This window comes from Parasteatoda tepidariorum, chromosome 9 (genome assembly GCF_982258835.1).
Source record: "Parasteatoda tepidariorum strain Cologne lab strain chromosome 9, Ptep-v5.0, whole genome shotgun sequence".
Classification (NCBI taxonomy): domain Eukaryota; kingdom Metazoa; phylum Arthropoda; class Arachnida; order Araneae; family Theridiidae; genus Parasteatoda; species Parasteatoda tepidariorum.
The window spans coordinates 81,889,976-81,915,916 of record NC_141763.1 but is presented as its reverse complement, the minus strand read 5'-3'; the positions used below and the strand labels follow the sequence as shown (position 1 = coordinate 81,915,916).

At 31.0% G+C, this 25,941-nt stretch overlaps 1 protein-coding gene across 2 annotated transcripts in view; it reads left to right on the top strand.

Moving 5' to 3' along the window:
- LOC107442736 (acetoacetyl-CoA synthetase) overlaps positions 1-25,941 on the top strand; it is a 49,054-nt gene that overhangs the window by 21,427 nt on the left and 1,686 nt on the right. For both annotated transcript variants that reach the window (XM_087152247.1, XM_087152248.1), the window contains 14 exons: positions 1,357-1,460; positions 1,728-1,845; positions 2,649-2,759; positions 3,646-3,743; positions 5,968-6,082; positions 10,396-10,477; positions 13,461-13,614; positions 15,818-15,895; positions 18,170-18,359; positions 20,190-20,312; positions 20,408-20,521; positions 21,260-21,385; positions 23,488-23,557; positions 24,458-24,516. In XM_087152247.1, coding sequence (XP_087008373.1) covers positions 1,357-1,460; positions 1,728-1,845; positions 2,649-2,759; positions 3,646-3,743; positions 5,968-6,082; positions 10,396-10,477; positions 13,461-13,614; positions 15,818-15,895; positions 18,170-18,359; positions 20,190-20,312; positions 20,408-20,521; positions 21,260-21,385; positions 23,488-23,557; positions 24,458-24,516 — 1,542 coding nt within the window. The remainder of the gene's footprint in view (positions 1-1,356; positions 1,461-1,727; positions 1,846-2,648; positions 2,760-3,645; positions 3,744-5,967; positions 6,083-10,395; positions 10,478-13,460; positions 13,615-15,817; positions 15,896-18,169; positions 18,360-20,189; positions 20,313-20,407; positions 20,522-21,259; positions 21,386-23,487; positions 23,558-24,457; positions 24,517-25,941) is intronic.

The window sequence follows — 25,941 nt, the reverse complement described above, 5'->3', positions numbered from 1 at the left end:
ACCAATATACGTAACATAACTTTTAATAATATACATAACACTTAATATACATTTAACATAAAACGTGACTTTTGCACAGAAATAATTTGACTATTATTCTCCAAAAACGCTGAACAATTTCAAAATGTGGTTTATCATTTTAAATTCTTAAACCTGATTGGTTATCTGATATGTATACCTACGCAAAAGTTGGAAAGGGTTTATTTTTTTGCCAGTTATGCCTCTGATCTCTTGCAGTTAGAATGATCGTTATGATTTCATTTATTAACCGTTATTTCATTTGATACCGTTATTATTCGATTTTTTAGTTTTTTTTGCGGTTTTAAATTTCTAATAATTAAAATTTTTTTTTTAAATATTTAAAAGGCAACGTTGACCCCAGTAATGATCGCCAACTTCGCAAGATTTCAAAAAGTCGCCAAGAGATGGGCTATTCTAGGATTTTACCTAAGTATTTTGTGTCTTTAAACTCTCAACAAAGCTATAATTCTGAACTGTATGTAATACAGTTCAGAATTATAGCTTTAATTTTTTTCCCATTATGAAAGCTTTAATTTTTTTCCCATTACTGTATGTAATACAGTTCAGAATTATAGCTTTATTTTTTTCCCATTAAGAAATGGGGAAAAAACTAACTGGAGCTAAATACGAACAAGAAGCTTAAATACTTTTTTTAAAAAAATTATAACGCTAGAAAAAACACGCCGATTTGGCGAGATTTTTCTACTTGGATAAAATTTAATAAAACTATAAGGAATTCTCAATTTTGGCATGAGTCCAAATCTTAGAGTGACTTTTAAAATTTGATTAAAATCGCTTTTCATTTTCTCAATACTGTGAGTCTTCCGTTCGACATTTAGCACCATTTTCATGATCAACGTAAAGGGTGCTAGCCAAAAAATTTCAAAACTCAAATCAACAGTATTAATTATTGATTAAGTGTTAAGTATTAATCAGATCCGGGTCATCAGTTTGCTGTGCTGTATAAGTGTCGCAACAGTTAAATAATAAGGTAATAAAATAAAAACTATATACATTTTATTTACAAAATAGTAACATGAAATTTAAGAGACATTAAGAACATTAAAAAACAAATCTACTTCGAACATTATTATATATCATTATCTGCTAGCAAAATTTACTTCTACATTTTTTTGCTTATGTTAACCTTAGAAATAAGCATCTCAAAATAAGTTTCGCTCCAACAGTCAGGAATAATTAGTTCGAACCTAAAACAGCTATAAAAATAGCATATTGTTCATAAAAAAACATTATTTCAGTTAAAGGCAGAGTCTCCGAATATCAGCAATAACACATAACAATTAATATAAAATCAAAATATACTCATATTTACAGATAGCTACTGGGATCTCCATAAATGGTCTATAGAAAATATTGAAAACTTCTGGGCAGAAATATGGAATTTTACAGAAATTATACATTCAAGGAAATATGACAAAGTAAGTAACTATTATTTTATTATAACTATAGGTGTTGTTTTTTCAAAAGCTAATAACCCTGCAAAATGCATATTTTCTCGGATAAATAAACTTGTGTATTAGTCAGGGGAAAAACAATCAATAGATCATAAGTTATTTAACACTGATTTAAATTATCAATGTATTATTTATCGTCAATATGGTTTAATATTTTATTAAACTCTTTTCTGTCATTAAACGTCGTTAGATTTTTAACCACTTTGTTTCATTAATTTAATATCTTTATAGGTGATAGATCTTTCTGTTCCAATGAGTCAATCTCCAAAATGGTTTGTTGGAGCTCGACTTAACATTGCAGAAAATTATCTGAGATACAGAGATAGTCACATAGCTTTGATTGGAATAGGTAATTTCTATGAGTTATTCTTCAAATCGTCTGTCATTTTTGCGACGCTCACTTGGTATTCATCTTATCATAATTTGTAGCGTAACTACCACTACGATTAATAAACATTAATTCACTAGTATATAAGACATGCTAACTTGGTTCAATCTTGAGGTACCTCTTGATAGATGAAAGTTGGCATCGTCCAATGGTCTTTCCTCACATTGGTGACCCGGACGTGATATGATCATGTCTACTTCGATGCATTGTCCACATTGGATGGTTATCTGTGAATGCGTCATCGTCCTCTTCGCGCTGTTGCCTCTCATCATACTCATTTACACACTAAGGGATCCTGCACACACTCGACTGCTAATAGCAACACATGAGAGTTCTCACGCACAACCATGAACTTAATACAGCTCTCATTGCTAAAGCTCAAAATCCAGTGACCTTAATGCAGCTCTCCCTGTCTTTCACAAATACGGCAACTTGTGGTATCCGTTGATCGAATTCCATCCCTGATAAAATTCTGGTGAGGGAGTATTGTTACGTAACTACCACTACGATTATTTAACATAAATTCACTAGTATATAAGACAAGCTAACTTGCTCTTATGGTAGACGCTTGCGCATCACACATTATATAAAAAAAATCATTAAGTCTATAAAATTTACTTCCTTTTCTATCACCTATTTATAGTTGCGTCTTGGCACATATTTCCTACTTAAGAGTCAACATAAAGTTTATTTTATACATTTCAACACATTTGGTAATATTTTTCATCTCTAAGGATTTTTCTTACAAAAAAAATTTTCTACAGGTGAAGATCGAGAAGAAAGAAGAATAACTCATGCAGAAGTATATGAAGAAGTGAAACAGTATTCATCAGCCTTTAGAAGAATCGGCCTAAAGAAAGGAGATAAAGTGGCATGTAAGAGTAATTTAATCATTTCTACAAAGCTTATTATCTTTTTGCACATTGAAATTTTGAGTGATATCAAAACTTGCATTCTAAACACATACACCACACACATGCTAGATTACTTATATTATTTCATTGTTGATAATCGTAATAGATGGAATTTCCGAAACACCTGAATAAAATTGCAATAAACAAATATCCCTGAAGCTTACTATACTAACACGAAATCAAATATATTAATTCTTATTCACAATTTTTCTTCTTGCATTTTCTAAAACCAAAACAAGTATCCCTGCAGCTCAATACCCTAACACGAAATCAAATCTGTTAATATGTCTGTAACATCAAGACAAATATTTCTGCAGTTCAATATCCTAACACGAATTAAAATTTAATATGTCCATAAAACCGAGGCAAATGTTCCTGCAGTTCAATATCCTAGCACAAAATCAAATCTGTTAATTCCTATTCATAATTTTTCTTTTTGCATTTTCTAAAACCAAAACAAGTATCCCTCCAGCTCAATATCCTAAAACGAAATCAAATCTATTAATATGTCTGTAACATCAAGGCAAATATTTCTGCAGTTTAATATCCTAACACGAATTAAAATTTAATATTTCCATAAAACCAAGGCATGTGTCCCTGCAGTTCAATATCCTAGCACAAAATCAAATCTGTTAATTCTTATTCATAATTTTTTTCGTGCATTTTCTAAAAAAGGGAAGTTTGTTGATTTGGGACAAAGGAAAGTTAGTTTGTCTGTTGACTAGATATCATAAATTGAAAAATAAATATCAATATGCTAATTGATTTTTATAGAAATTATATCGAACTTATTTTGATGCCTATTTGGATGAAACCTATAAATATCGATTTATTTTTCATAACCTAGGTTATATGTCCAATAGAGAAGAAGCCATATTTTCAATGCTAGCTGTTGCTAGTATTGGAGCTGTCTTTATTGGAATACTTCCAATGTTGGGAGCTCAGGTTAGTTGCTTTGTTTTGTAAATTCCGTAAAAGGGATGAAATTCTTTACTTTTTTATGTATTTGAACTTCTGAAAGTTGTATTCAGTGCTGTATACAGTAATGTACGTGAACCACAAAATGGAAGTGATTTAATGAACCACTTACAAGGAGAGTGTTATTGAAAACATTGAATCCTGTTTGATGGCTGAATAAATCAAAAAGGTGACTATTAATCATTAATAAGGAAGTATTATTCAAGGCTTATTTTGGCAATTAAATTATTTTTAATCTTTTAAGCCCTCTTCAGCCCTTAAAATTTAAATACTGCCTTTGTTTGTTTTTTGCTTAAATACTAAATAGCTTTTTCTCTAATATATATATATATATATATATATATTTTCTTTTAACTTTAACTAGGATTTAAAAAAATATGCATTAAATTTGGTCATTTCCAGATATCCTGTATATCGCTGTTTCTAGCATATTAACTCTTCATGACTAATTGGCCAAAAAATACTTCAAAGAAATATTATTGCATAACGGTGCAAGGAATTTCGTGACTGTAAGCAAAAAATTGAACGCACAACCCTAAATAACTTTTAATCTAATGATCGGATCTTCAAGCTTTTGCACTCAATCTTAATGGTTCGAGGAGGTAACCTCCAATATGTTAATTTATAAGTGCAGACGATAACTGAGGCTTCAAAATCGGGACACAAAAACGCACTTTTCTAAACAAAATTTTTTTCGATGGATTGGAACTTTGACTTTCAGTCTTCAGAGGGTAGCCTCAATCTGAGTAATGTGGTCCTAATAATTTGGTCAAAAAAGCAGTCCAAAGATAATGTCATGCAAAAAAATAACTTTTAGTTGAATACGTGAATTCGGAGATGCGAGCAACAATCTGATTGATGAGGCGTTCGCATGTAAATATATTTAACCAATCAGGTTCGCATTCATCTGGCAACAGCAAAGAGGTAAAAAAAAGTTCGTAACCTCCCTTCTTTTGTATTGTTGAAAAGAGATTTTACTTTGGGGTTTCACTGTTCAATAAAATTGCCTCAGAAAAACGTTACTGAACCACGGAGAACGTTTTTTGAGAGAAATGGAAGTGACAAGATGAATAGAATTAATAACCAAATAAACGTAAATATAAAGCAAGCAATGACGTGAATAAAGCACAAATAAAAATACATGAATAGACTGGGATTTTTATTTGTGCTTTTTCCCACCTGAGGAATGACCTTTCGTCTGAAGGCATCTGAAGAGAAAATTTGTTGGCCACTCTTTCAGAATCACCATATTAGGTGGGCAACGTTGCTCCCACAGTAAGGACAGACAGTACAAAGAATGAAAGAACACCCATGCTATGCAGGGGATTCGTACCCAGAACCTCTCTGATGCTTGGCCAGTTCCCTGACACCTACATAGCCGAGTGGCTTTTGCCTGTGCTTTATTCACATTGTTGTTTGCTTTAGTGTACAGTGCAAAAAGCATACCCTATCCTTTGTTGGAAACGTAAATATTTTTAATGTTAACCTCAAACAATGATTTCTTAGTTGTGTTTTAACTAAATGGTTGAAACTCCATACGAGGATGTGCTGCATACTAAACCCGTAATGTGTTGCAAACAAGAAAATAGACGCATTGTTCATAAAATCTGAAATAACTAAAAGATATATTTAGAACAAATCCAATCACTAGCATCTACCTGATAGTCACTCGAAAGGGAAAAAATAGTACAGCATCTCTGTTAAATCAACAAATAACCACATTGGCAGTTAACTTTACACTATTAATAACTTCTAATAAAATACATTAAATCATTGGTTTTTCGTTGAGTCTAAGAGTCATTAGTCTTAAGAGTACGAGATCCATAAGAGTAGTGATCCATAAGAGTAGTGATCCAAAAGTATCCAAGATCCAAAAGTGTTGCATTCCAAACATGCGATATATTGCAAAAACGCAAATATATGTATTGCTAAAAATAACCAATGTAATCATAACGACATGAACTCGCTAGCACCAATCTAATTGTGACCAGATTGAAAACCGAAACCACGTAAAGAAATACTGAAGCTTCAACTAAAAGTTACACATCCATTTTACTGCATGGCTTTTCAGAAGTGGTGCATGTGGTAACTCATGTAGCGTGATTGTTTAACAAGTATGTTTTTAAGTACTACTTCGTTTCTTTATTCTATTATTACATCAATTTTTATTAGTATGTTTTTGTTGCTATAGGCTGCCATTAATAGATTGGAATTAGTGTCTCCTAAATATATTGTATCAATCGATCACATCCGTTATGAAGAAAAAGATATTGACATGCTTTCTAAACTGAAGAATATATCTACAGGTAAAATTACTATTCCGGGAATACTTGTTCCATTAACTTTCTTTTTATTCTTTAACTAAATACAAGGTGTTTATGAAGTCCCGAACCCATTTTGATGTTTAATAACTCCTAAAATAATAAAGATAGATTAAAATTAATAACATAAATGGTTAGATAGACTCAAAAAGTTTCATGACCCTTGTCAATGAACTTCCATGTGTGCCCCCTTCGTCGCACGGAGAATATCAAGTCGATAGTCAATTTCATGCCAGGTAGCGGCAAGCATGGCGGCGTCCACAAAGGCTATTGTGGTTATAATTCTGGCTTTTAGGTCATCATTGTTCGACACGATCCTCCTGCAAACATTGTCCTTTATAAATCCCCAAAGAAAAAAGTCCAGCGGCGTTATATCAGGTGATCTGGGTGGCCAAGGAATTGGTCCACCTCGCCCAATCCATCTTCCTGGAAAATGGTCATATGGTCATTCAAAGAACTACGAACGATGATACCCCAATGAGGTGGTGCACTGTCTTGTTGCAAAGAGACATGTGGCTGAAGCTCTTCTAGTTGTGGAAATAAGAAGTTTTCCAACATGTCTAAGTATACGACAGATGAGACCATCTTTTCTGTAAAAAAGAAGGGCCCAATGAATCGGTCGTGCATTAGTCCACACCACACATTGACCTTTGGGGCATCCCTTTGTGTCGCACGGTATTCAAGGGTGTTTACAGGTCCCCGTATGCGCACATTATGGCGATTAACAATGCCAGAAACATGAAAGGATGCTTCGTCAGAGAACATTATGCGCTTCAGAAAATCAACATCATCTTCTATCCTTCCTACCATATCTGTTGCAAACGCCATCCTCCTAGGCCTATCGTCCGGTTCCAAACCTTGAACAATTTGAACTTTGTATGCATGCAGTCTTAATCGTTTCTTAATAGCCTTGTACACCGTCGAAATTGGCATATCCAATTCGCTTGCCACTGATCTCACAGATCTTCTAAGATTGTCTAAAAATATCTGTCTGAGACGCTCAACGTCAAAATCACTTGTGCAGGGACGTCCGGAACGTTTCTTATCTGTGATACTTCCAGTTTCTAGAAAATTCTTTTTCCACTACAAGACGCTGCTTTTGGATGGAGGATCTTTTTGGTAAATTCTTCTGCAATTTCTCTGCACTTGCACTATCGATTTCGTTTCTATGAACCACCATAAAATCTGAGCTTTCTCTTGTGGTGTATGCATTCTCCTTAATATCCGCTCGATTAAAACATCACATAGAAAAGTACTACATAGAACAAACACATCAAAAGTAAACATAACATTGCAATAGTTGCCAAAAACAAAAGAGATAAAAATGCAATAATTATAGATAAATATGAAATTATCTGATTCCATCAATAAATGCCCATTCCATCAATAAATGCCATAAGTTTGTTTATATCTTCATTATTTTATGAGTTCTTAAACATCAAAATGGGTCCGGGAATTTATAAACCCCCTGTATATTGTGTTTGGTTAGAAAAAAGTAAACAGAAAGTTTATATGAATGACAACTATAAGTGTTTGCTTGCTCTCAGAGAAGCGACACATCCGATAGATTCAGAGAAGTGCTAAAGACACCGAGAGGTTCAAACATTTTCTCAGAACATAGTATCGCAAAACGCGTTGAGACGGTTTGCAATATTCTATGTTCTGCAATTTAACTAATGAGAATATGAATTATGAGATGCTTCAATATTCCAAGCGTACTTTACATAAGATGCTCATTAACAGATTCAGATTGATGGTAAAAGGCATTAAGAAGATGAAAAATTGCTGTAGAACATAGTATCGCAAAACGCGTTGAGACCATTTGAGATACTTTGTTCTACAATTTAACTAATGAGAATATGAATTATGAGATGCTTCAATATTCCAAGCGTACTTTACACAAGATGCTCATTAACAGATTCAGATTGATGGTAAAAGGCATTAAGAAGATGAAAAATTGCTGTAGAACATAGTATCGCAAAACGCGTTGAGACCATTTGAGATACTTTGTTCTACAATTTAACTAATGAGAATATGAATTATGAGATGCTTCAATATTCCAAGCGTACTTTACACAAGATGTTCATTAACAGATTCAGATTCATGGTAAAAGGTATTAAGAATATGAAAAATTTCCGCAGAACATAGTATCGCAAAACGCGTTAAGACCATTTGAGATACTATGTTCTACAATTTAACTAATGAGAATATGAATTATGAGATTCTTCAATATTCCAAGCGTACTTTACACAAGATGTTCATTAACAGATTCAGATTCATGGTAAAAGGTATTAAGAATATGAAAAATTTCCGCAGAACATAGTATCGCAAAACGCGTTGAGACCATTTGAGATACTATGTTCTACAATTTAACTAATGAGAATATGAATTATGAGATTCTTCAATATTCCAAGCGTACTTTACACAAGATGTTCATTAACAGATTCAGATTCATGGTAAAAGGTATTAAGAATATGAAAAATTTCCGCAGAACATAGTATCGCAAAACGCGTTGAGACCATTTGAGATACTATGTTCTACAATTTAACTAATGAGAATATGAATTATGAGATTCTTCAATATTCCAAGCGTACTTTACACAAGATGTTCATTAACAGATTCAGATTCATGGTAAAAGGTATTAAGAATATGAAAAATTTCCGCAGAACATAGTATCGCAAAACGCGTTGAGACCATTTGAGATACTATGTTCTACAATTTAACTAATGAGAATATGAATTATGAGATTCTTCAATATTCCAAGCGTACTTTACACAAGATGTTCATTAACAGATTCAGATTCATGGTAAAAGGTATTAAGAATATGAAAAATTTCCGCAGAACATAGTATCGCAAAACGCGTTGAGACCATTTGAGATACTATGTTCTACAATTTAACTAATGAGAATATGAATTATGAGATTCTTCAATATTCCAAGCGTACTTTACACAAGATGTTCATTAACAGATTCAGATTCATGGTAAAAGGTATTAAGAATATGAAAAATTTCCGCAGAACATAGTATCGCAAAACGCGTTGAGACCATTTGAGATACTATGTTCTACAATTTAACTAATGAGAATATGAATTATGAGATTCTTCAATATTCCAAGCGTACTTTACACAAGATGTTCATTAACAGATTCAGATTCATGGTAAAAGGTATTAAGAATATGAAAAATTTCCGCAGAACATAGTATCGCAAAACGCGTTGAGACCATTTGAGATACTATGTTCTACAATTTAACTAATGAGAATATGAATTATGAGATGCTTCAATATTCCAAGCGTACTTTACACAAGATGTTCATTAACAGATTCAGATTCATGGTAAAAGGTATTAAGAATATGAAAAATTTCCGCAGAACATAGTATCGCAAAACGCGTTGAGATGGTTTGCGATACTCTATGCTCTGCAATTTAACTATTGAGAATATGAATTATGAGATGCTTCAATATTCCAAGCGTACTTTACATAAGATGATCATCAACAGATTCAGTTTGATGATAAAAGGCATTAAGAATATGAAAAATTGCCACAGAGTATCGCTGATCGCTACGAGAGGGTGAAAATCACGAAAAACCTCTGCAAGTCTCAACGTCCCTGTGGAAAACCTCTACAAAGGACGCGACAAACTTACAAAAAAAAAATTTTTTTAAATAAAAATTACATGAATTGTTTGAAGGGGCACCCGTTGTCATCATTTAACAATGACGTAAAAATGATTCCCATCCGCACTCGAACCTGCAAGGAGTGCTTTTGGTGCCAGCTGAAGTATTGGATGACACACGCAAGTAGATCATTTGGCGTGTTGAGAGGCGTAGCATAAACTAGTGATTTAACGTGGCCAAAGATTGAGCTCTGGTTAGAACCAAGGTATTGCTTTTTGTCCATCGCGTGATTTCCCTTTTTTGGGGTATGCTTCATAGAGGTGATATGCACCTGAATGGCATACTGTATTGGGTAAGAGTCAGAGTGTCTATTCAAACACTTAAATACATCTCTTCATAAATATCCAATAAATACTGTAGGAAATTTTTTCTCCAAGAAAAATTGGCTTAATTTTTCACTAAGAGGTCATTCGACTTTCGGAATTGTAAAAAGTCTGCGAATTTATTAAGAAATACCAGCTTATTTGCTTTCCTCAGTATAAAACACCAAAAATCAATCGATACTTTTATGTTGTTTAATGTAATAATCCAGTAAAAATAATTAAAATTTTTGTGAGAAAATAAATGAATGTATATTTGTATAAATCAATAAATTTTTAAAAAAAATGTGTTTTTGTTCATGCAGGTTTGAAAAGCTTGGAAAAAATTATAATTGTCCCGTCCAAGCTAAACTCTACAAAGAAAAATATTAGTAATATACCTAACAGGTATGCATTTCAATTAACTTACCTTGTACTTGGATCAAATCCATTTGAATGTTATAAATTAATTCCTTAAATTTAATTTTTTTCAAAGCATATTAATCTAAATAAATCACGCTTTCATTTTTATGAAATGAATAGTTCATTACAAATTTCCTTGCACAAAATAATATATTAATTACATATTATACTCCTTAACAAAATTATGACCCAAGTCTTGCGTACTACATGCAACACGAACTGTTCGCACATGCGTGAATCGCAATGTGTGCAATTGCATATTTGAATCTCATTCAGTGTCAAAGGTTCATTAGTATTTTCATCCCTATATTACGGTAAAATAACCGGTAGCAGTCTGTCCATCCAATTAACCGTAAAGTTTATGGTTGGGAACAATTCTTCACCTTTATTGGTTTAAAAATAATTTACGGCTAATATGGTAAAAAAAAACTGTGAATACAAAACTGTACGGTTTTGTAGCCATTTACAACTAGCATGGTTTAAAAACAGCAATAATTAATTTTAGAAAGACAATGGAATTACGATGTGTCAGGCCTTTTTGTTAGGAATTATCACTAAAGTTCGATTGCATTTTATTAAATAAATCATGAAATGTGACTTAATTAGTTTATCTAATGGTGTCATCGATCGTGAGAGATGGGAAGCAATGGACATTTTTGTTTCTGGTGCTGCCATCTATAAGCGAAAGAGAGATTCTTATTCGTAGTTCAGGGTCACCAATTTAGGAGTACAGGACACTAGAAAGTTCTCGTGTGTTGAAGGAATGGATAAAACATTGTGGTTCAATGCTGAGGTTTGACCTCCATTCAGTCGGTCATGAGATTGGAGATTAGTCCTCTCGGCAGATACAACAATCCCATGACCGACCTCAAGATTGTACAAAGCTGTGAAAGAACTCAGTGGCTTCATAAGGTGTTCATCACACATTTATTACCATGAGATAATTAGGCATCCACTGTTGTGTTAAAAAAAAATATGAATTCGTAATAATTCACATGGGTTAACTTTCAGCTTCTGGAGATAGTGAGCTCGATTCTTATTGATTGCGTGCTCAGTGTGTCTGTTTGTTTTATCTGATTCGGTAAAAACAGTGAATTAATTTTTTTCTCTCGCTTAACAGTTTGAATGCCGTCTTTTTAATATTTATTTAACTGTTTTAATTGAATATGGTAAAATAACATTGAAATAAATTGTTATTTAGCCATTTTCTCTGAGAAATTTTTAACAGAGTAATAAAGTTAGTTTTACTAGGACAAGTAGGTCAATTTGAAAGACAATTTTCGATAGCAATGCTTCCGAATTAGGCAAGATACCTAACCATCTGGTTTATTTGAGTGACAAACCAGCTAAATGCTGAAAGACGAGTAATATAGGAGTCAATCTCTCAAACCTTCTAAAATATATTGTCTTCTTTTTTGGAAACTTTTAATTAAATGTTTAATAAATAATTTTATTGATATATATGATTGCTTATTAGTAAGGTTGTTAAACATAAAATTAAAATTAGTTATTATAAATATAACTACAAAATACTAATTTACAACCTTCTACTTTCAAATTAAATGACAAAGATTAAATATATATATAGATAATGATATTTTTAAAAAAAATTGTCCTTGTAGCATTATTTACAAATTGACAACTAATGCAACGATTGTTCTGATATTTACTTTGTGATTGCATCTTTTTAAGAAATTGTTATGCTGATAAGAAATATTTTTATCTGTTGAATTGTTAAATTAAAAACATTAATGTTCAGTAAATTAGAATGCATATAAAATATGGTTTCATATTCTGTGATAAGTTTGGTAAATGCTGTGAAATTTGGTAATTTTTTTCATGATACCTTGGAGCATGGCATAAAAAAAATTTATTTTCTAGATTTTCTTAAATATCTTTCTTACGTGGCACTTTGTAAATCATGTAAATCTACCATGTGATTGCACTAACTGCTTAGTCAACCTATCGTTTTAAAGACGGTGTAATATAAATGCTTAAAAATTTTATATAAAATGAAGTAAAAATGCACGAATTAATATTTAAATCAGAAAAAACAAAAGTGGAACCGAATCGAATAATTGTTCTAGAAACCTCTATCATAGACATCAACACCAGTTTGATTCCCTTACACAAAAATAAGGTGTGTTGAGGTTGTTCAGAAGTTGACAGATGTAAAAATATAGACCCGAGGTAGAAAATGAGGTTATGCTTTGCAGCACCAAAAATAACCTCATTAACAAACCTCAATTTCAATATCATTTACACTTAAGAAAATAAACCTCATGGATAATTCAGAAATAATTTTAATTTAAATCGGGGGAAATTATTCACGCCTCAAATATACGTATTTGCTTAAGGTGTAGAAGAAACAATTCGTGTACCTTAAAAACTACCTCCCTAAGCTGGTTGCTTTGAAATAGATTTCCATCAACCTCTAAACAACCTCAAGGGTGAATAAAACTACTTTATATACTTTGATTATACAGTTCTGTAGGATGATTTTTTAAGGTTGTTTTCGAATAAATAAACTTCGAATAAACCTCAAATTAACCTTAACACCTCAAAACAATATTGTGTAAACCTGAAAAAAACATTAAATTTTGTAAGAGTTGGTTGATAAAATTTTAAAGGATTTTATAACAATAACTTCTTAATTCCTCTCTATTTCGGCAATCAATCAGGTTTTGATGTTGCCTTCCTTAGTTTTTTTTTCTTTCTTTTCGTTTTTTGGACTTCGATAGTGTTTTTTTTTTTACTTTCCTTCCTTTAAATTTTCGAATGAAAAACCTAAAGGGTCATTTTTATATCTCAATTTTCGACAAGGATTCCGAAAGCATGGAGTAAGAATGGTTGTTTCATAACTCTATATATATTCTATAACATTGTCTATACTAAAAGCAAATTGATGCATAACGACAGCCTATTAAAAAAAAAGTTGAGCTTAGTTAAACCGTTTCATCTCTTGTAGCTGTTTTTTACAAGAGTTTTTGGATGCTGGGCGGAATGCAGATGGTTCAGTTCCAGACTTAATTTTTGAGCAAGTGCCTATGTCACATCCAGTCTTCATTAGTTATACTTCTGGAACTACAGGTTCACCTAAAGCTATTGTACATGGAAGTGAGGTAAAATAATTTCATATGACAGTAAAGGCATGGCATTATAGTATGCAGGGAAAGATACTTATTTTTTAAATTTACATATGCCACATTAAAATTAATATTAATACATTTCTATTGAAATAAGTATATAAGAATAATATGTTGATGCACGTCTAGAGACTTCAGTGCTAACGTAAAAATATCCTCAGTGGTAGACGGATCAGGGGTTAGAGTCCACTTGCCGTCAGAGTAACCGGTGGAGGTTTTCGTGGTTTTCCTCTCCATGTAACGGGTTAGTTCAATTAAAATGTCCTCTACGACGGTAAATTTCTCCAAATGCTTGATCCAAGAGTTTCCTTGTCTTCTGGATTGGGTTCAAAATTACAAGGCTAAGTAGTTGAACTTTGGTAGACATAAATCCTAAAATTGGGTCGGTTGATCAACGACTGTATAATTGTAATATTATAATTTGTAATATATCAATTAATAAAACTAGTTTTTTCTGATTAACTCATTTTTGACCAAAGATGCGTAAACTCACCATTTCAATAAAAAAAATTATTAACACTGTTACGTATATTTATTTCACTAATTATATTTTTCTGCGCTAGTTAATTTTAAAATTGTAAATTTTAAAATTACGCTAGTTTTTTTTAACTTTAAATTGTTATAGACAAATTCGAATTTTCAAAATGTATAATTATTTCCTTTGAGGTTAATTACATGTTTTTATGACAGATTAAAGTTGCAAATTCTGTAAATTAAATAAAAAATAAACAAATACCATAAGAAACCAAGTGTTCAACTAAATGATTCGCTCATTTGATTTCACCAATAGTGCACATACGTGCCATTTTATTTCTTAATTAACATATTACTTTTCATGCCCGAAACTATTTTTTGTAACTAATGAGTATAATTTAAGCATATTTCAATGAAAATAATACTATATATATTAAAATTTCTATCCTTGGGCAAAAATAGGTTAATGATATAAATGTGGTTATTTTTGGTAAGATAATAGAAACGTTCATTGTTTTATTATGTTGATTTTCTTAAAGTCTAAATTAGAAGGATAATTTCGGTTCATATAGATCATATACTACATATTCTATAATTAATACATATTATATTGAATAGTTTATATATATTTGGTTTATAAAGCATATACAGTCCCTGACTAAATAATTAGATGCACTATAAGATTCTATGTAAAATCTTAATTATCAGATGATACTATACAGTATTATTGTTTCTACGCGGCTAAAACCGGTTTACGCTAGTTTACATTCGTGTATCATTGGGTTAACATTGTAATGCAATACATTAAAAATAAATAGAAATAGGAAGTATATGAAAAATCTCCTGAATTAAAACCCATTACATGTATGTTTAAATATTAGAACCCATAATCCTCATAGAACAATCTCTGACGTCTGTAAGCTACTTGAACATAGTTGCAGACCAGGTTCACCCATTCATGGCAACAGTTTTTCCTGCGGGAGATGGTGTTTACCAACAAGATAATGCACAATGTCATAAGGGTCTAATCGTCATGGATAGGTTCGAGGAACAATCCAGTGACTTTCAAGTCATATCTTGGCCCCCAAATTCACCTGACCTTAATCCAATAGAGCATTTGTGGTCCTACTTGGAAAACCAAATTCGTGCTGCCCCGCTACCCCTTCGCAATGTGAGGGAATTCCAGGACCAGTTGGTGAGCGCTTGGTACCAGATACCTCAGACTACCTATCAGCACCTTGTGGAATCAATGCCGCGGTGGGTGATAGCAGTTTTGAGGGCTAAAGGTGGTCCTATATGTTATTAGCAGGATGGTCATAATATAATGGCTCTTCGGTGTATATCGTCTAATTTAATCAATTGATACACGAACGTAAACAAGTGCAAACCGGTTTCAACCGCGTAAAAACAATAAATCTGTATAGTATCACCTGATAATTAAGATTTTACATAAAATCTTACAGTGCATCTAATAATACGGTCAGAGGCTGAATTCGAAATTTTACTATTGCCTTACTGATAGAACTCTTTTTTTCCTTCCAAATTTATTTCATTTCAGTATTATTAAAAACATTTTTTTTCACTGTAGTTGATGTGATTTCACTGTAGTTCTAATGCTTTTTCAGAGCAGTTTATAAGGGATATTTCTTTTAAAAAATCATTATTATCTATAAAAATTCAGGTCTAAAATCTTTTTTCCTTGCAGTGTCTTCTTTGTATTACTAGAGATCGATACCTTCAAAGTAGCGTCGATAGAAAGGGAGTCATTCTATCTGCATCTCCCGTAAGTAAACTTTAATTTTATTAAAAGTTTTAATTAATTTTATATTGAAAGTATTATAAATTTTCATTTTTGGATTCATAAATTTCTTTTTCTTTATGCTTTAATATCTTTTATTATAAATCATACAATTTGTTTAGTATTAATTCATCTTAATATTGTTTTTAAAAAAATCACTGTTTTGAAAAAATTTTATTAACTTAATTAATCTATAAAGGAATTCGAACCCTTGGAAGGTATTAACTTCAACATTAGTCATCGATTATGCCTCATAAAAAGAGACAGTATATTTTCAGAAAAGGAGGCAATTCTGTATTACTAAAACCGGCGATTTGAATTTATTACGGCTACTTAATCTATATAAATTTCAACTTATTTTAAAAATAATTATCTGATTATTAATAAGCATCTGGTTGTCTGTTTTTGTACAACTCTCCTAATGAAGTTTTTTATGATAATAGCTTTTATATCAGTAATTAATACTTGATTTTAATTCTTTCTACTGTTGTTTATAAAAGATCGTGACTTTGAGATTTTTATTTAACTTATTTGTTGATAAAAGAAAAGCTTACTGAAGAAATCAAAACTTAATTAACTTGCTAGAGATTAGAACATTGAACACTGTCTCTGCCTTATGAAAAGAGACAGTACATTTCATAAAAGGAGACAGCTCAGTAGTAATTCTTTAGTACTAAAATTAGTAATTTAAATCAATGACAGTTATTTACTCTTCATAAATTTTACTTCAAACAAATATAATTATCTAATAATTAATAAGCATCCGGGTGTCTGTTTTTATACAATTAATCAAATAAAGTTTTTTATCATTATGGTTTTCATTATGATGAATTGTTATTTTATATCAATTCTTCCTATTGTTGTTCATGAAAGATCGTTTTATTGAAAGATTTTTATTGAACTTATTTGTTGCTAAAAGAAAAGCTTACGAAAGGAAACTAAGCTTAATTAACTTGCTAGAGATTTGAACATTAAACACTGTCTCTGCCTTAGGAAACGAGACAGTGCATTTCATGAAAGGAGACAACTCAGTAGTAATTCTTTAGTACTAAAATTAGTAATTTAAATCAATGACAGTTATTTACACTTCATAATTTTACTTCAAACAGATATAATTATCTAATAATTAATAAGCATCCGGGTGTCTGTTTTTATACAATTAATCAAATAAAGTTTTTTAACATAATGGTTTTCATTATGATGAATTGTTATTTTATATCAATTCTTCCTATTCCTATTGTTGTTCATGAAAGATCGTTTTATTGAAAGATATTTATTGAACTTATTTATAGATAAAAGAAAAGCTTACAAAAGGAAACAAAGCTTAATTAACTTGCTAGAGATTTGAACATTGAACACTGTCTCTGCCTTAAGAAAAGAGACAGTACATTTCATAAAAGGAGACAACTCAGTAGCAATTCTTTAGTACTAAAATTAGTAATTTAAATCAATGACAGTTATTTACTCTTCATAAATTTTACTTCAAACAGATATAATTATCTAATAATTAGTAGGCATCTGGGTGACTGTTTTTATACAATCCTCCAAATAAAGTTTTTTAGCATAATGGTTTTCATTATGATGAATTGTTATATTGCATCAGATCAGTTCTTCCTATTGTTGTTAATGAAAGATCGTTTTATTGAAAGATATTTATGGAACTTATTTGTAGATAAAATAATAGTTTCCAAAGGGAAACAATGCTTTGGATTGCATTAAGTAAAACTTGCGAGCGACTAATACATTGAACACTGTATGTGCCTCATGAAAAGAGACGGTACATTTTCAGAAAAGGAGACAATACATTCGCAATTTCTGATTAATCAATTATGGCTACTTACTCTTCATAACATTTTACATCCGACTAGTTCAGCTAGATATTTAATTAGCTATTGACAAAATCTTTCAATAAGTTCCGGAAGTCTGTTTTACGCAGTTTAATTTTATTTATTTATTCATTTATTTATACATCAATACTGTTTTGTTTGTCAATTCTTAATTATAATTCTGGTGAAGTGTTGAAACCCTTCTTTTATTACCTCCTCAACTAATGAGGGGATATTTTCCAAAGAATTTTCTTAAGTTCTTCTGCGTATACACAATCCAAATCTATAATTAAACTTGGGATCTAACTCTTAACCTCTCGCTTTCAGCAATCTTTTAGTAAATCTTTCAGCAATTGAGGCACAGATCTTTGATTAGATTCAGGATCGAACTCTTATTAAATTTGACCCTACAGTAATAAAAATCTCTTTCTAGGCTGGATGGGCAACATGGACGATGGGACTCAGTGCATTCATCACAGGACAAACTTCGGTCTTATATGATGGCGTGCCTTACTTTCTTTCTCCAACGCATTTTTGGGACATCATAGATGAATATAAAATATCAATGCTTTTCCTGACTCCCAGCATAATAGATGAATTAGAGAAGAGGAATTACGTCCCAAGTAAAGTGTTTCTATTTCTGTATATACCTGCTGTAAGAATAAAACGCCGTTTGAATGATATAAACGCTTTCAATGAATGTTTAGAAATAAATATTCAAAAACTAACGTCATAAGTATTTTTATGCGCATTTCTGTATTTGTAAACCTATAAGATTCAATCATTATTTGTAAACAAGAAAGGTGAATAGTCAAAGTACATTTATTTTGATGCGAATCATAAGGATTTACTAATTATTTGTAAGCAATAAACATGAATAGTTTTAAGAAACATATGCATATTTATTTCAATGTGAATCATTATGATTTACTTTTAATTGTTAAGATGATTTACAATGAGTGGAAGAACTTTCTCAAATGACAGTCCGTATGATTTGCTATTAATTTTAAAACTAAAAATATGAATAGTCAAATACTTTTTGACCGTTTCATTTTTCAAAAGTCTCTATGATTAATTCATTACACTGGGGAACAATTTTTTTCTGTTTTCTGTTGCAGGAGATTTTTAAACGGTAGCGGTTGATTTTGATCCTGCAATTAGTTTCTCTCACCAAGATACAATTTTTTAAATGACATTTTTAGTATTTTTTTTTTGTTGAATTTAAAAACGTTATGAATAACAGGGGTCACATAAATGTTGAAAAAAACTTACAGAAGAGTCCATCAGTAATATTAAAATTGTAGGAGTATCTCCATACAACCCAATATATTTCTAATCAAGTTTCCATTAAACAGATATTGTATGTCTGTTATTAAAAAAAGCTGTGTTAGGAAATGCTTTTTAAAATACACCTTAAAAGACCGATTTCATTCCTTTATTTTTTTTAGAACTATCGGTGAACAGCCGACACAATTTTCGAGTTTACGACAACTAATGTTCAACTCCGTAGCCTTGTAATTTTGAACCCAATCCAGAAGACAAGGGAACCTTCTGGATCAAGTATTTGGAAATTTTTGTCTTCGTGAAGGACTTTTTAATCGAACTCTAAGGGACTTTTTAATCGACTTTTTAATCGAACTCTAAGACCACAAGAACCTCCCACGGTTAGTCTGGCAGCCAGACCGCTTTAACCCATGACCCGTCTACCACTAAGAATATTTCAAGTCAGCACTGTGGTCGGTACAAGCCGGATGCGGAATTCGTATCGTCCAGCCACCGCTATGATTCCAACCCGGTTCACCTCATTGGAAGGCTAACGCTCTCTCCCCTGAGCCCTCGTGACTATATTTATGAAATAAAATTTTCCTAAGATTATTCTTACAAAAATACAAAGTAAATTATTTCCTTCCTTTGTAATTTATTCTGTATTTTTGTAAGAATAATCTTAGGAAACTTTTATTTCATAAATGTAGGAAAAGTAAGTGAAAAAATTGTTTCGCAAAATTTTCAACGTCATTTTCCCTTAAATATCTGATTCTTTCCAACATTAAAGAGAGCTAGAATAAGGGGAAATCTATGATCTTCATTAAAGAGAGCTAGAATAAGGGGAAATCTATGATCTTCATTATAGAGAGCTAGAATAAGGGGAAGTCTATGATCTTCATTAAAGAGAGCTAGAATAAGGGGAAATCTGTGATCTTCATTATAGAGAGCTAGAATAAGGGGAAATCTATGATCTTCATTAAAGAAAGCTAGAATATGGGGAAATCTATGATCTTCATTAAAGAGAGCTAGAATAAGGGGAAATCTATGATCTTCATTAAGGAAATAAGAATAAATTACAAAGTATCATACATGAATGATTCTATGCCATTGTATAAGAAGTGGAAAAACATTATCTTATAAAAAGATTACTTTAAAATTCAGTTTAAAATGTAATTTTCATTTTCTAGCTGAAAAACACAAACTGGACAGCTTATATGCAATTTTTGCTGGTGCTAGTGTTGTAAAACCTCAAAACTATGAATTTGTATATCAAAAAATTAAGAAAAATTTTTTATTCATGAGTTTTTATGGTGAGTTCATTTTTAGTTTCAAGCAATGCAATTGTTTGTATTGTATTTAATAGAATGGAAAATCAATAACCGAACTTTTTCTTTTTTTAATGCAGGATCAACAGAAGTCATGGGGGCTTGTTTAACTTTTAATCGAACTTTGCCTATTTACAAAGGCGAAATGACTTGTCCAGCTTTAGGCGCTGATGTAATGTGTGTTAATGAGGAAGGTACGGTGAGTCAGGTATTTTTTGTGCTAACAAAAAAAAAATTTTAAAAAAAATTTTTTTATGTTCTAAACTCAATTCTTTTATATTTGCATCAAGTTAAAGTATGTTCTAGGAACAGGAGTGACAAATTACGTTTAAACATTTTTTTTTTAAATCTTAACGTTAATCAATTAATCTCATTAATTTTTAACTTACTTGTTCCATGCTGGTTGAAAGAAGAAAAATCATTAGATAAATTTCCCTTAACATCATAAGGACATCAAGATTTTTCAGACAAGTTAAGAAAAATCTCTCAAAAAATATCTTATGTTGCCAAAACTTTTTCTGTCTTCGGTTGACAGTTAAAAGAAAGAGGTTTTCTGAAGAATTCTTGAAATGAATCTTGAATATATCAGAAATATTTACTATACATCAACAACATTTCAGAAATACTTCTTTAGAGGTTTTCGAAAAACGAAAGACATTTCTTAGGTTAGGGACAAAACAAATTAGAATACAGACTTGAAACGTTTCTAACCTCTTTAAATCGTAATGTTGATGCTTTCTGCACCATCGGTTAATATTTACTATTGATTTTCTTGTCTATTTCTTTAAATTTTTCTTCTCCAATATATAATATACTAAGCAGATGATAGCACAGACTAGGGTTAAGGCATGCATTTAAAACTGTTACTATACTTTAAGAAAGTAAATATATAACTGTTATATATTAATTTCTGTTACATATTTGGTCTACAGGCTGCTCTATAGTTGGTGAAGTTGGTGATCTAGTTATAACAAAACCATATCCATCATTGCCAATGGGCTTATATGGAGATGACGATGGTTCGAGATATAGAGAACAATACTTTTCTAAACATAAAGGTGAATTTCTTACAATCTATATATATATATATATATATATATATATATATATATATATATATATATATATATATATATATATATATATATATATATATTTCTCTTACAATTTATATTACATGGCGACAAAAAAAAGACTCACTACAACTCCCCGAATGGCAACGCTAGAAAATCAAACAGTGATTGCCGCTAAAAATGTCACAGGCCAAAGCTAGCTGAGGTGACTCAACATGTAGCGCTTTTAAAAACGGAAACTGAAATAACCAGAGAGAGCATTCTCACCAAGTGTGATCTGCTGATGACAACCTAAACAATATGGAAATGAATGGGGGAAAACTAGATCCTATCACGTGATTTTCCGGCCAATAAAAATGCGCCGACAACAATGGAAAACGGTGTCAGATCATTATGATTTTATGTTATATAGAACGTTTTCCTATAATACTAATTTTTTTTAAAAAAAAAATATTAGTATTATGGATTTTATATGGATTTGAATGACTGTTTTGAATTCTTAGAATTTTATGCATTTGCAATGTACCTAAATTAGAAGCGAGCGAAGCGGGCTTGGTTTGTGAAGCAAATCATATAAGATTGCGTAACAATTTTCGGGGGCTGGCGAGCGTTAGCGAGCAGGGGGCGCAGCCCACTAGTAGAAATATAATAGTAAAGATTTCATATTGTTGAACTGTTCGGAATATATCAAGCATATTATAAATCTGAAAAGTAGTAACGCTTTACATTAATACTATTTTTGCGTCGCATTTTTTTATTTTCTTATTTTTAAAGCTTTTTAAGTAATGTTCCATGCAAATTTCTGAATGTTGTTTCCTCGTACCATAAAAATGCAACGAAAAAATAAATTTCATCTTTTAAAATGTTTTTACCCCTTTAAATCTGGCAGAAGGAGAAAAGAAGTGTTCTATATGACTTGCATTTATACGTACTGAAGAGTGCGTCATAGCGCTCTAAAAATTATACTGTACGCGCATTAATAAAATTAAACATTATTTTGGATTTATAAATGTTTTTACAATTAAAAATCCCTTTAGAAGTGCTTTTCTTTTAAAATCCTTTGAAAGGAGACCACTGTAAATTTTAAAAAAAAGGCTTAACTCTTTTTAAAATTTACTCAATGGGATACCTACATGTGACGTAATGTGGGTATCTCGATCCTGATTGGTTGTTGAAACGCAACTTTTGTTTACGTTAACAACTGTTCTTTCCATTCCGATTCGAGTAAGCCAAGCCAAGTATCAATTCTCTTAAATGTTATATGCTCTTTATTCTTTCACTAAAAATTCAATTCGTTCACTAAAAATTTTTTTCTCATCACAAAGAAAGTCACGAAGCCATGTAGAACATTAACAAATGAATTATGCATTGAAGTTGCCAGTTGCGCAAAACAAAAATCTATCATGATTACAATAAAATACATAAACAAATAACAGATCTAAGTTAAGTAAAAAACGCAGACGAGAAAGAATTATATATCAAGGAATTCAATGAGCGATAGGACACAGTAGAATTTAATTTACTTCTCGTTAATTAACATTCTAACTTATATGGAGAAACTTAGTTCAACTTTAACACTTCATTTTGCTTATAAACTATCAGCTGGCGTCATTGGTCACATGTGTGGGTATGTCTGGTCTTCTTCTTCTTGGGGGAGATTTGGCAGTAATTAATCCAAAATCTAGAGGAATCATTATTTGCTAGATTACTTGCCAAAAACTAGATAAGCATTATTGCCTCCAGTTTGCTGAATTTAACATAAGTTAATATCCTATTAAATTTGCAAGTAAATAGGATGCAATAGTAAAATTAAACCATTATCATTAAATTTAATGAATGCAAAGTTTAGGAGATCTCATTTCAATCATAAACAGCGCGTTGATGTTAAAAATAGCTATCATCTGCATTAGCTTCAATTTACAGTTTTAAAGACAATTATTTTACAAAAATACTTAGTGTCAAAACATATAAAAGTAGATTAATTGAAATTTTTAAAATTTCTACTTAATTTAAATCTTAAAGCTGCTTATCATTATTTCATTTCTTATTTATTATTCATTTAATTTCCTTTTAAAAATTTTATGTAGATAAATTTTCAATGGGGGATTTGGCAGTAGTTAATCCAAAAACTAGAGGAATCATTATTTGTTGTCGAAAGTAAGTGTTATTGCTTTTTATTTATTCTCTGTGGGTATTTTTCTGTATTGATTCGAAAGAAGTTTTTTCTCTAGTACCCAAAATGTCTTGAATAAATGAAAAGCTCAAAAATGCAATATAAAAAACCGAATTTTGTGGTCTATTCCATGACTTTCACCATTTGTTATTAACTATCATGTTTATAACTATTTTTCTGCACAAACTGACAACAGTACATGACAAACAGTTTCTAAACATAATTGCACACTGAGTATATTCAATTATGATTTATGCGAATATTTTTAACTGCTAATACGCGAAACATTAAATTTTTTCCTGAATTATAGATGTTAGTATTTATAACAATTACTTGAAAGATAATTTTTTCAGGTTTAAATGAGTGATTCCACTGTCTTGCATGAACGCATGAAATTATTTAATATATTTGTAATGAAATATTTGTGAAATACGCAACTATGATTCGACATATCTTAATACAAAAATGCTAAAACATATAACTTTCATATACATATTCGTAGAAAAAGATGGCGTTGAATTTTAATTTTTAACTGTTTTGTACCTCCTTTGTGAATTTGCCGGATAATTTTTATTGTGATACTAACGATTAAAAAAATCAAAATTCAGCATAAATGTTTGGAATACATAAAAAATGAAGATAAAGCATTAACGAATGAGCGATGTTAAAATCTATACATCAAAAATTATAATCTCGTTAAAATATTTTAGTTTTTGAATAAATACTAACACTTATATAAAATAAAAATTAAAAATTAATTATCATATTCGTATGTTGTAATAATTAATTATAAAAGGGTTTATTTTTTTGAAATATGTTTTTAAACATTTCCAAATACTAAACTCGTTAAGTTTGGTTCAAAATGTGCATTTATTGCTTTCTAGTGATGAAGTTCTTAATCAATTCGGTTGTAGATTTGGAAGTTCAGAAATTTATAACGTTGGTAAGTACTTTATACATAAATTACTTCATGCTCGAGAGATTAGTTTAAAATATAAGATACAAATATTATTATACATATTATGCTTATAATTAACATTGATAGGTGAAATATCAAATGTAGCTTGTAAAATTACGTATAATCTATGTATATACATGTATAAGGCCTTTATTCGATTAAAAAAAAATTTTTTAAATCAATTTTACGTAAGTAATGATATTTTTCCTTCTTTTCAAAGATTGTACATTATATGGGGAAAAGATCTCCTTTCTATAGGACTCCTGATTTTCAATTACGTTTGGATGACGGGTTTTCGCTCATAAGTGCGAAGTACCTAGTACAATACAGTCATAGACTTCGAACAGCATTTTCTCCGATGGACTTGATAACTGATCATCGAAGGTGAACAGCTAAAAATATATAAATTCAAAAAATAAAAAAAAGGAAGAGAACAGAACTTATTTTATCTAATCAATCTGGAACGAAAAAAAAATATCTGGAACGAAATAATATCACTCCAAAACTTTCAAACAATGTATTGCTTAACTTTGCTCTTGCCTAAGTTACTGCTCCTACAGCTAGTGTGATGATATTGTTCATTGTTTTTACTGTTTGTTTGATATTGCCCAACTTTTTCTAACTTGCTCATACTTAATCCAACTTAAACATACTTAATATTACGCCAGTCCAATGGTAGGTTAGTGATATTCTTCAAAAACATGCGTTTCAAATCATGGCAGAGCTCCTATGAGCCATTTTTCCAACAAGACAATGCTCGGCCACACGCATCAAGGCTATCCCAGGATTGCATCCGCCACACAAACTATCTCTCCCTGGCCTACTCGATCCCTAGATTTGTCACCGATCGAGCATATATGAGATCACCTGGGAAGGCAAATCGGACATCCTCAAAAATTAGTCTAATTAGAGTCGTATTTACAGCCACTATGGGACATAAAGTCGCAGAACTTTGTAAGGGACTTTTCATGCCTCAATACTTGGTCGTTTGTATGTTATATTCGTGATAGAAATGGCCCCACAGTGTACTAAAACCTGCGTTCATTCTTATTTTTCCTGTAATAAACGATCAGTTAGATTTAATTTTTTAATCATCCATTTCGATCAACATAGTACTTATGCATGTAAAATTTCGTTCTATTCTGATGATTCATTTTCATGGCAACGAGTGTATTAATATGCATGTATCGTAATTACGAGGCTTTAAGTTTAGATCTAATACACACGGGAGATAAGAGACTATGCATCCACCTTTAGAACTCAAGATCTTAAGGCTTAAGATTTTAAAACGATCTCTGAAGTAAAACTACTTGGTTTCAGAAATACAATGTAGTAAAAAAGCATAGTTTTCAAGCTACAACGTAGTAAAACTACATGGTGTTAGAACTAATGTTTAAGTATAAAGTATTT